This window comes from Salvelinus sp. IW2-2015, linkage group LG31 (genome assembly GCF_002910315.2).
Source record: "Salvelinus sp. IW2-2015 linkage group LG31, ASM291031v2, whole genome shotgun sequence".
Lineage (NCBI taxonomy): Eukaryota > Metazoa > Chordata > Actinopteri > Salmoniformes > Salmonidae > Salvelinus > Salvelinus sp. IW2-2015.
Window position 1 is genome coordinate 20555663 of NC_036870.1, and position 12131 is coordinate 20567793.

The 12131-nt window shown below is 46.6% G+C and overlaps 2 protein-coding genes across 2 annotated transcripts in view; one reads left to right on the plus strand and one right to left on the minus strand.

The window, feature by feature from the left end:
- Nucleotides 1-4206, plus strand: part of zcchc17 (zinc finger, CCHC domain containing 17) — a 7351-nt gene extending 3145 nt beyond the window's left edge. Inside the window, exons 7-9 of the mRNA XM_023975788.2 lie at nucleotides 969-986; nucleotides 1039-1133; nucleotides 1964-4206. Coding sequence (XP_023831556.1) covers nucleotides 969-986; nucleotides 1039-1133; nucleotides 1964-2125 — 275 coding nt within the window. The 3' untranslated portion in view covers nucleotides 2126-4206. The remainder of the gene's footprint in view (nucleotides 1-968; nucleotides 987-1038; nucleotides 1134-1963) is intronic.
- A 920-nt stretch (nucleotides 4207-5126) lies between these two features.
- Nucleotides 5127-9049, minus strand: fabp3 (fatty acid binding protein 3, muscle and heart). Its single transcript, XM_023975786.3, has 4 exons — nucleotides 8870-9049; nucleotides 6541-6713; nucleotides 5516-5617; nucleotides 5127-5379 (listed from the first exon to the last, which is right to left on the minus strand). Exons 1-4 carry the CDS (start codon nucleotides 8940-8942, stop codon nucleotides 5326-5328), a joined length of 402 nt encoding a protein of 133 aa, XP_023831554.1. The 5' UTR covers nucleotides 8943-9049; the 3' UTR covers nucleotides 5127-5325.
- Nucleotides 9050-12131: the final 3082 nt, after the last annotated feature.

The window sequence follows — 12131 nt, forward strand, 5'->3', positions numbered from 1 at the left end:
ACAAAACACAAGAGAGATTTTGTTTCTCTCTCCTCTCTCTGGTCTCTTTGCTAAGGATTGTTTTTCTCTCTCTCTCTCTCTCTGGTCTCTCTTTGCTAGGATTGTTTCTCTCTCTCTCTCTCTCTCTCTGTCTCTTTGCTAAGGATGTTTTCTTCTCTCTCTCTCTCTGGTCTCTTTGCTAAGGATTGTTTCTCTCTCTCTCTCTGGTCTCTTTGCTAAGGATTGTTTCTCTCTCTCTCTCTCTGGTCTCTTTGCTAAGGATTGTTTCTCTCTCTCTCTCTCTGGTCTCTTTGCTAAGGAATTGTTTCTCTCTCTCTCTCTCTGGTCTCTTTGCTAAGGATTGTTTCTCTCTCTCTCTCTCTGGTCTCTTTGCTAAGGTTGTTTTCTCTCTCTCTCTCTGGTCTCCTCCTTTGCTAAGGATTGTTTCTCTCTCTCTCTGCTGGTCTCTTTGCTAAGGATTGTTTCTCTCTCTCTCCTCTCTGGTCTGCTTTGCTAAGGATTGTTTCTCTCTCTCTCTCTCTGGTCTTTTGCTAAGATTGTTTCTCTCTCTCTCTCTGGTCTCTTTGCTAAGGATTGTTTCTCTCTCTCTCTCTGTCTCTTTGCTAAGGATTGTTTTCCTCCTCTCTCTCTCTCTGGTCTCTTTGCTAAGGATTGTTTCTCTCTCTCTCTCTCTGGTCTCTTGCTAAGGATTGTTTCTCTCTCTCTCTCGCGTCTCTTTGCTAAGGATTTTTTCTCTCTCTCTCTCAGGTCCTTGTTAGGATTGTTTCTCTCTCTCTCCTCTCTGGTCTCTTTCTAAGGTTTGTTCTCTCTCTGCTCTCTCTCTCTGTCCTTTGCTAGATTTTCTCTCTCTCTCCTCTGTCTCTTGCCTAAGGTGTTTCTCTCTCTCTCCTCTTGGTCTCTTTGCTAAGGATGTTTCTCCTCTCATCTGTCTCTTGCTAGGATTGTTTCTCTCATACTTGCTAAGACTGTCTCGGCCCCAGGCTGCAGTATGATCTGAACTGAGGAGGGCGATGATAGCCGCAGCAGCTACAGAAAGAGCCTATCAACCCCAACCTCATTCCCCTAGCAGTCCGCAAAACCCAACCTCCACAGGACTCACACAGAAGAAGAAAAGGAGAAAAAAAGAGAAAAAGGTAGGACCACAGATGACATAGACTCAAGGTTTTTATATTCTGTCTCCATGGTAAGGATTGATTGGCGCCAGGGGTATTTATTCATAGTCTACAGTGGCTCTTTCTCCCTCTCTCAATTCAAAGGGCTTTATTGGTAATGAGAAACTTGTTTACATTGCCAAAGCACGTGAAATAGATAATAAACAAACAAATATGAACAGTAAACATTACTCAAGTTTTTTTTAATAGACATTTCAAATGTCATTATGGCTATATACAGTGTTATAATGATGTGCAAATAGTTAAAGTACAAAGGGAAAATAACATAAATATGGGTTGTATTGACAATGGTGTTTGTTCTCAACTGGTTGCCCTTTTCTTGTGGCAACAGGTCACAAATCTTGCTGCTGTGATGGCACACTGGTATTTCACCCAATAGATATGGGAGTTTATCAAAATTGGATTTGTTTTGGAATTATTTATGGGTCTGTGTAATCTGAGGGAAATATTTGTCTCTAATATAATCATACATTTGGCAGGAGGTTAGGAAGTGCAGCTCAGTTTCCACCTCATTTTGTAGGCAGTGTGCTCTCTGTTGAGAGCCAGGTCTGCCTACGGCGGTCTGTCTATCTCTCTCGTGCGAGGTATTTATCGCTCCTGTAAAATGTAACACTTGGGTTAACACCCCCTGGTGACCATGTCTCTCTGTCCTGAGAGAAGTTGCATCAGTGACGCATTGCAGAATAACCAACATTTTAAATAGATGATTCATGTAGTGATATGGATATAAAACTCTAGCAGTTTGATTCTTCTTTGTCTTTCATTGCTTCTCTCTCCTCCCCTTTCCTCAGGAGAAGAAGGGAAAGAAGAAGAAGAGGAAGAGAGAGAGGAAGGAGTCCGAAAGTGACAGCAGCAGCAGTGGACCCAGTCAGGCCAAGAGAGGGCGCCATGACGACAGAGAGGACAGAAAGAAGAAGAAACACAAGAAGCACAAGTCCCACAAACACATCTGAGACTGATCTGATGGACTGACACACATTGCACTAAACACACACAAATTACACTGTAGACACACATACACACAGTTAAAATGTGAACACGCACATACACAGCGTAGACTTGGATGGACACACACACAAGTTGACGCAACAGTCAGAAGCCCCTCATAGCCCCTTGCCCCTACCGTCTGACACATGCAGATCCATAGAAACCTGATAGGTGTTAGCAATATGGCAGCTTCCCTGAGCCCATCGGAAAGTGAAGTATATATTGCACCTATCCAGTTCCCTCAGATCTACCTTTAACACTGAAGAGGTTAGTATTGTTTTCAGGACGACAGTATAGGTGTCTCAGATCCCACAACACCTGGAGTTAACATCTCAGGAACCATATCAAGACGTTGTAATCTGTGCAGGCCTGTGCTGTGTTAGTAATGTGTGTATCTGGAACCAGTCCACCTGTCCTCACTGGTCAGGTTAGACGCATGACATACACTACATGACCAAAAGTATGTGGACACCTGCTCGTCGAACATCTCATTCCAAAATCATGGGCATTAATATAGAGTTAGTCCCCTCCTTGCTGCTATAACAGCCTCCACTCTTCTGTGAAGGCTTTCTACTAGATGTTGGAACATTGCTGCGAGGACTTACTTCCATTCAGCCACAAGAGCATTAGTGAGGTCAGGCACTGATGTTGGGTGATTAGGCCTGGCTCACAGTCGGCGTTCCAATTCATCCCAAAGGTGTTCGATGGGGTTGAGGTCAGGACTCTGTGCAGTCTAGTAAAGTTCTTCCACAACTATCTCGACAAACCATGCTAAAACAGGAAAGGGCCTTCCCCAAACTGTTGCCACAAAGTTGGAAGCAGAATTGTCTAGATTGTCATTGTATGCTGTAGCGTTAAGATTTCCCTTCACTGGAACTAAGGGGCCTAGCCCGAACCATAAACTGTCCCAGATCATTAATACTCCTCCACCAAACTTTACAGTGGGTACTATGCATTAGGGCAGGTAGCGTTCTCCTGGCATCTGCCAACCCCAGATTTGTCTGTCGGACTGCCAGATGGGGAAGTGTGATTCATCACTCCAGAGAACACATTTCCACTGCTCCGGAGTCCAATGGCGGTGAGCTTTCCACCACTCTAGCCGACGCTTGGCATTGCGCATGGTGATCTTAGGCTTGTGTGCGGCTGCTCGGCCATGGAAACCCATTTCATTAAGCTCCTGACAAACAGTTCTTGTGCTGATGTTGGTTCCAAAGGAAGTTTGGAACTCGGTAGTGAGTGCTGCAACCGAGGACAGATGATTTTTATGCGCTTCACGTTTCCGCACTCCGTGATCCCGTTCTGTGAGCTAGTGTGGCCTACCACTTCGCGGCTGAGCCGTTGTTGCTCCTAGACATTCTCACTTCACAATAACAGCACTTACAATTGATCGGGGCAGCTCTAGCAGGGCAGAAATTTGACGAACTGACTTGTTGGAAAGGTGGCATCCTATGATGGTGCCACGTTGAAATCCACTGAGCTCTTCAGTAAGGCCATTTTACTGCCAGTCTTTGTCTATGGAGATTGCATGGCTGTGTGCTCGATTTTATACATCTGTCAGCAAGAGGTGTGGCTGAAGTAGCCGATTCCACTAATTTGAAGGGGTGTCCACATACTTTTGTATATATAGTGTACACACATCAAAGCAACACACACAGGAAGTGGTAAAGAGGAAGTATATGTGTTACAGGAGATTCCCTAAAAACACGCCACTTCGATACAGCTATGACCGGAAGTTACTTTTTCGTAGCAGGTTAGGAGAATAAGGTTAGGGTTAGCAAAAATGCTCTCCTAACCTTCTACGAAAAGTCACGGTCATAATTGTATGGAAGTGCTGTGTTTTTAGGGAGTCCCGGTCAAACATACAGGAAACTCATGCTTGCGATATCCTGTTGGTACACGCCCCTTATTGTGTGTGAACACGTGTACTCTGCAACCATGTCATCCAGTTCTTGAAGATGTGTGTTTGTGTGCACAGGAGTTTGTGTAACATGGTCCATATTCCCGTATGCAAACTATGAGGGTCTTTATTAAAGATTTGAACAGTCAAGTATTGTATGGTCACAAAGCGTTCATGAAGCAGAGCTTTGCTCCAGTCTGGCTTGGTAATTTATGGTGATGTTGATTTTGAGTTCATTTGAATGGTTTTGTTAGTTGATCATTATGTTGTAGGGTTCATTTGCTCAACCACCAGTCTGTTTGTTCCATGTTGTGGTCGTAGCATGTGTGCGTAGGGGTCAGTGTGAGGTGTCCTGTACTGCAGGTCCTCTGTCCCTGGTTGGCACCCTGTCTGCAACACATGATACCAATCTACACAAGCCAGGAATGCGCCCAAATTAGAACACACACTCATAGCCCAGGACACACACACACACACCTACGCAGCCAGGCACCAATCACAATTTCTGTTCACCTAGGAGGAGCCGATGGTGGCACACACTGAGGTTGGTCTATAATTATTCTCCTCGTGATGCTCTGTGTAAACCTAGTTAAGATGGAAACTTGTCGCTGGTTTGGAACTGCTATAATTGTACCAGAAGTCAACTCCCCCTCCCTGAGCTACACACACGGCCATAACTATTTAGAAATGGGTCAAAGTGGAAAGGCTTTTACTTGGTGTTGTGGCAACACACAAACTGCCTTGATCTGTCTGAGGAGCCATCTGCTGTTTCCACACAGCAGCCTCTGATCTCAGCTTGGCACAAAATGGCTGCCATGTCTCACCCAGATGGATCCTACTACTGTAACACGTGATGAGCCATTTGGCACAAAATGGTTGCCACACAACGTTGGTAGATGAGTTGACTTTCCTCCAGGCCAGTGGACAAATTCCTGTGGTTTCATGAAAGTGTGTAGGTGCAGTACCCAGTGTTATAACCAATGATTTATCTATACACAATGGTTTATATACAACATTGGTTGTGACTGTTGTCATGGTGAGTGTGATTGACAGAGAAGCACTCGGGATGGTTTTAGAGAAAAAAAACATAAGTGGAATTTATTCAGTGTTTCATACAGAAGAGAAACACTACAAAGAGAAGGACGGGACAACAGGAGGAGTCAGGGGTTCGGTCAGACGGGTTAGAGGTCATTGCGGTGGGGGTCAGGGGTAGGGTTGTTTTTGGGGGCAGGTGTGGCAAAGGGTAGTGCGTTTTTTTTGGGGCTGTTGTCACTCGGCCTTGACGTAGGAGCGTGTGGAGACGACGTCACCCAGAGTCAGAGTCTGTGGAGAAGAGAGGAGAGGATAGTTAGATATACAATATACACATAGATTTTTTTTATATACATACATATATACAGTGTGTGTATGTATATGCAGACGCTCCATAAATGTACACAAAAACACACTCCGTACTGACCAGTTCGAGGGCGTTGCCACTGACTTCACGRACCAGAGTGGTCTCCTTGCCGTCCCACTTTTGCACGTGAACCATCTTACCACCGTCTACCGTTATTAGGGACTAGAGAGAGCGAGAGGTATGTTATGAACACACACGTCACATACTATTGACTGGGGGAAACTGGAGAGAGGCGATTAGAAGATACAATCTACTGCTAATTAAGTGAGTTTGAGACTGTGGTGAACATGTGTGTAATTGCAGATAAAGAATGGATATGACTGCACTTTAAACAAAGTTAGCCTGCACTATGTGACATGTGTGGCCACCTATCGAGAGTTGACTTGAGGTTACTAGACACACACACACAAACAAAAGTAACTATTCCTCAACAATAAGACATTGTGTGTGTGTCTGTTCTCTTTTTCACTCAGATCATGCTTAGTAGCCTCTCTCTCGCCTCTCTCTCTCTCTCTCTCTCTCTCTCTCTCTCTGAGATTCATGTAGCAGCTGTCTCCGGTCACAAAGCTACAACGCATCATCCTTGACCTTTGACCCCTCAACCCACCCAACATTTCAAGGCCTCTGGCTCTGTTTGTCTGTTTGAAATAATTTGCTCTTCTACTGAACCCTGCATGTCATGGCGGATACAACCATTACCTGTAATCCAGCATACTTAACCTCTAGTCCCTGACCTCCCACCCCATTATAAGGATACACACTCATGACAACTCTTACAATGTATTATAACGGCATCATAATGCATTATAGCTGTAAAGTCTAACGTGTTAGCCATAAAAATGACTGTAAAGTGTTATCATTAAAAACACAGTTACAACACCTACCATAAAGTATGACTAATCATCAGCTAGACATCTAGGACTTAAATCAGTATCTAAGCACTCCTGACTCCCTGGACCCGTACTCACAAAGTGTCTCAGGATCCTGATCTAGGATCAGGTCCATCCTGTCCATATAGTCTTACTAATTATGATCTAAAAGGCTAAACTGATCCTATATCAGCACTCTTAACCCTGACCTCTTACCTTGACTTTCCTGTCGTCGGCGGTGGTCTCGTCGAACTCCTCTCCTAGTTTGAAGGAGATCTCGGTGTTCTTGAAAGTGCTCTGTGTCTTCAGAGTGACTGTGTCTCCAGCTACCTCGATGATGGTGGTGGGCTTGGTCATACCGCCAACCTGGCGTGTTGCAAAGCCCACACCTGTCAATCAAAAACACATCACAAGTTAACACTTCAGATTCCATCTAGATAAGAACATTATAGCCTACTATCTCATATCACATCTTGATTAGAAAGACTACTACTGCTGCTGCCAATACAGCCCCACCCTTACTGTAGACATTCCTTTCTGAAGAAAAAGGCAATGCACGCACCCATGCACGAAAACTCTTTTGGGTTAATGATGTGTGACTGACTGTTTTCAAGCCCATAAAAACTCCTTGTGACTATAGTGTGACTATAGGTCCAAAATAAAAAGGTACATACGAAGGGAAGTCTTTACACCAGACAGTGCACTGCATCACTTATTGATCTGTTCTGTTTGTGGAAACTGACTGCTGATTGGACTGATCTAACGGAATCTAATTCCCACTCTTATCTCTATTTCCTGTGTTCTTTAAACATTCAGCAAAAGTCATCAGACCCAGCTGTGTGTGATCTGTTCTAGAGTACTTTCCTTCTCCCCTGAACTGAAGTAATGTTTCTGTAGCAGCTGAGTTGATCTCCCAAGGCAAACAGTGACACAGTCACACAATCCATACAACAAACAGCTAGTTTGTGGCACCTGCCTGAGTGATCCGGAGAGTTGGTTGGGGGTCAAGTACTATGGTGACGAGCAGAGGGGTCGAAGCTAATAACCCCAGGGGTCAACGAACGGGTCACACACACACACTATGTTAATATTCAACCCCTCCTCACAACCTAGCCTCAAAAAAGGACCACTCGTTCAGAGAATTTCACCCCCTATGTGTGTGTGTACACAGCTCAGACTATGAGTTTCTCATAGTAGGGGCATTCCCCCCCGCCCCCCTTCAAACGGAGAGAGCGAGGGAGAGAGCGAGAGAGACGGCAGCAAGATGTGTGACCTGTTACCACAAGAAAAGGGCAACCAGTGAAGAACAAACACCGTTGTAAATACAACCTATTTATGTTTACTTATTTTCCATTTTTTATTTCACTATTTGCACAGCGTTACAACACTGTATATATACATAATATGACATTTGAAATATCTATTCCTTTGGAACTTTTTGAATGTAATATTTACTGTTTCATTTTTAGTTTATTTAACTTTAGTTTATTATCTATTTCAGTTGCTTTGGCAATGTAAACATGTTTCCAATGTCAATAAAGCCCTTTGAATTAAATTGAGTCTCCCCCTCACCCCCCCTACCACTAGGTTGGTGGGGGGTGTATCACAACCGGCCGTGATTGGGAGTCCCATAGGGCGGCGCACAATTTGCACAGCGTCGTCCGGGTTTGGCTGGTGTAGGCCGTCATTATAAATAAGAACTGACTTGCCTAGTTAAATAAAGGTTTAAAAAAAAAAAAGTATAAAAAAATACAAATAATAATTACCACTATCTCCATGTGGTGAACCACCGTCTTTCTTTATCTCCCTCTCTGGCTCTATTCCTACTTCTCTATCTTTCATCCAACCTCCCTCACTCTCTCCCTCCTGATATCCCTCACTCTCTCCCTCCTGATATCCCTCACTCTCTCCCTCCTGATATCCCTCCTGATATCCCTCACTCTCTCCCTCCTGATATCCCTCACTCTCTCCCTCCTGATATCCCTCTCTCCTTCTGTCCCTTTCCCTCTCTTCGTTCTCTATTTGTGTGTGTCCAACACACACCCTGTTTTCCCATGCTTAGCATTAACGGCTGCATTATCCGTTTAAACACGCATGCTCTGCTACTTACACACACACACACATGCGAGCGCCCACACACCAGTGGAGGCTGCTAAGGGGAGGACTGTTCATCATAATGGCTGTAATGGAATGTGGAAACCATGTGTTTGATTCCACACCATTCCGGCAATTATTATGAGCCGTCCTCCCCTCAGCAGCCTCCACTGTCACACACATATATGAGGGCGCACACAAATACACACACCTGCATGTGTGTGTATTTTTGGGCGTATATGTGTATTTGTGAGCTCATGTGTGCCACACACTCATGTTCACAAACACACATCAGTACAAAAACACACATGTGGGTGCACACAAGCACACACCTTTAAGTATTCATGAACACTCACACCCTTCTCACAAGTGCACACATGCACCCACAGGGAGGCACAGGGACCCCATCCTTTAGCATTACCGTTACACTACAAACGCACACGCTGCTCACCCAGAGCCTTCATGTATTCGTCAAAGTTCTTGCTGTCCTTCAGGTTCCATGTGCCTGCGAATGCCTCAGCCATGTTGTTAGCAGTGGTGTGGAGGAATGAGAGAGAGAGCAGAAACAGAATGAGTGAGTGAGTGAGAGAGAGGGACAGAGAGACTGCTATGCTGCAATCCTACTGGTCGGTTTTATACCGGCTGTTCGTGATGTCATCACTCTGAGCGGGGAGAGGAGGGAGGGGGGAGGGAGAGGAGGTGAGAGGAGACAAAGACAGATAGACAGACATGAGGGGCAGGGGGATATTAAGGAGTCCAGCAGGAAGAATAAAAGACAGTCAAAAAAAGAGGAGAGGAGTGGGGGAGGGGAGGGTAGAAGAACATGTTGCTCCAGTCAGAAAGAGAGAACGAGGGGGGGAAAGAGGGAGGAAGCGAGAGAGGGAGGGGGCGATGATTGATTTGGTGTGAAGGTCAGGGGGAACAACATGGACATTTTCTCTCTTTCTATTTCTCTCCTGTTTTCTACCTCTTTCTCTCTCCCCCGTCTGACCACCCTCTGGTCAACGACCTCACTCTAATTATTCACTCAACAGATAAAGAGACAAAGATAGAGAAAGAGTGTGTATGTGTATGTGTGCGTGCACACGGGTGTGTGTGTGTGGTTACCAGCAACAGAGTGACACACTGACCAGGAGTCAGGACTTACCTCCCTAACTCTGTAATGTTAATGACTCTGTAAGGATATACAGTGGATTACAGTTGATATACAGTGGATTACAGTTGATATACCGTGGATGTACAAATGTACAGTATCAGTTTAAATATATCTAAATGCAGAGAGGTGGGGGTTCCTGGGATGGCAGAGGGGTAGAGGATATAGCAGCCTGGAGAGGAATGGGGGAGGGAGGGGTGGGAGGTAGATGGCTGAGAGTAGAAGTGGCAAGGGGGGGTAGGTCCTGGTGATTTATGGGCCTTTGTGAGTCAAACTGGTTTAGTTTATTCAGCAGTGAGGGGTTGTCTGCTGCCCGGGGGGCTTTTGGTTTGTAGTTGGCAGTGGTGAAAAAATACCCAATTTTCATACTTGAGTAAAAGTAAAGATACCTTAATAGAAAATGACTCAAGTGAGTCACCCAGTATAATACTACTTAAGTAAGTCAAAAAGTATTTGGTTAATTATACTTAAGTATCAAAAGTAAAAGTAAAGGTATAAATCATTTTTTATTCCTTATGTAAAGCAAATCAGACAGTGTCATTTTCTTTATTTACGGATAGCCAGGGGCATGCTCCAACACTCAGACATAATTTACAAACGAAGCATGTGTTTAGTGAGTCTGCCAGATCAGAGGCAGTAGGGATGTGCGGACCGTCGCCGGAGGTTCCGGACTGCGGACCGTCGCCGAAAGCTCTGGACTGGGGACCGTCGCCGGAGGTTCCGGACTGCGGACCGTCGCCGAAAGCTCTGGACTGGGGACCGTCGCCGAAAGCTCTGGACTGGGGACCGTCGCCGAAAGCTCTGGACTGGGAACCGTCGCCGAAAGCTCCGGACTGGGACCGTCGCCGAGAGCTCTGGATTGGGAACCGTCGCCGAAAGCCCGGACTGGGGACCGTCGCCGAAAAGCTCTGGACTGGGGGACCGTCGCCGAAAGCTCTGGACTGGGGACCGTCGCCGAAATGCTCTGGACTGGGAACCGTCGCCGAAAGCTCTGGAACTGGGGACCGTCGCCGAAAGCTCTGGACTGGGTACGTCGCCGAAAGCTCTGGACTGGGTTACCGTCGCCGAAAGCTCTGGACTGTGGAGGCACACTGGAGGCGCACTGGAGGCCTGAATGCGTGGGACCGGTACCGGTGGCCCCGGGCTGATGACACGCACCCAGGGCGAGTGCGGGGAGGAGGCACAGGACGTACTGGACTGTGGAGGTGCACTGGAGCCTGATGCGCGGGACCGGTACAGGTGGCACCGGGCTGATGACACGCACCTCAGGGCGAGTGCAGGGAGGAGCACAGGACATACTGGACTGTGGAGACGCACTGGAGATCTGGAGCGTAGAGGCTGCACAACCCGTCCTGGCTGGATGCTCACATTAGCCCGGCAATTGCGGGGGCGCTGGCACAGGACGCACTGGGCTGTGAAGGCGCACTGGAGACACGGTGCGTGAACCGCATAAACATGGTGCCTGAACGGTGACACACACCCCAGGGCGAGTGCGCGGGAGGAGACACAGGATGCACCGGACTGGGAGGTGCACCGCAGGCCAGATGCGTGAAACCGGTGCACATGACACCGACGCCAGCACTCTCTCCGGAATCTTGCGTCGAGTTCCTCACTCGACTCCCTGACTGGCTCTGGTTCACCCCTCGGCTCCGCCGACCACTCCGTGTGCCGCCCCACCCCCCCCCCCCCAAGATTTTTGGGGACTGCCTCTCAGGCCTCCGTCGTGGTTGCGACTCCTGAGGTCGTCGTTGATCCTCCTTCGCTGCCACCGCCTGCTTCCATGGCAGGGTCTTGTCCCCTGCCATAATCTCCTCCCATGTCCAGGATGTCCTCCACTCACTTTTCTCCCGAGCCCAGGATCCCTGCTCCTCCTGGCCACGCTGCTTGGTCCTTTGGTGGTGGGATGTTCTGTTACGTCCGTCGTCGAAATGAGACCAAAGCGCAGCGTGGAAAGTGTTCATCGTACTTTATTTCAATGAATACCAAAAACAAAAAAACGAACGTAAAGTTCTGCAGGGCTATACAGCTACTGTGCTAAAACAACATCCCACAAACTAGGGTGGAAAAACAGGCTGCCTAAGTATGATTCCCAATCAGAGACAACGATAGACAGCTGCCTCTGATTGGGAACCCCACCCGGCCAACAAAGAAATAGAAAACTAGAATGCCCACCCAAATCACACCCTGACCTAACCAAATAGAGAAATAAAAAGGCTCTCTAAGGTCAGGGTGTGACAATGTTCTCTTGATAAGTGTGTGAAATAGACAATTTTCCTGTCCTGCTAAGCATTCAAAATGTAACGAGTACTTTTGGGTGTCAGGGAAAATGTATGGAGTAACAAGTATATAATTTTCTTTAGGAATGTAGTGAAGTAAAAGTTGTTATAAATATAAATAGTCAAGTAAAGTACAGATACCCCAAAACACTACTTAAGTAGTACTTTCAAGTATTTTTACTTAACCACTGGTAGTTGGTGATCTGTTTTAGTCCTTTCCAGACAAACTGCTGCTCTAACCGGACTTTGTTGGGGATGGTGGGGTAAGTTGAGCCAAAGGGGTA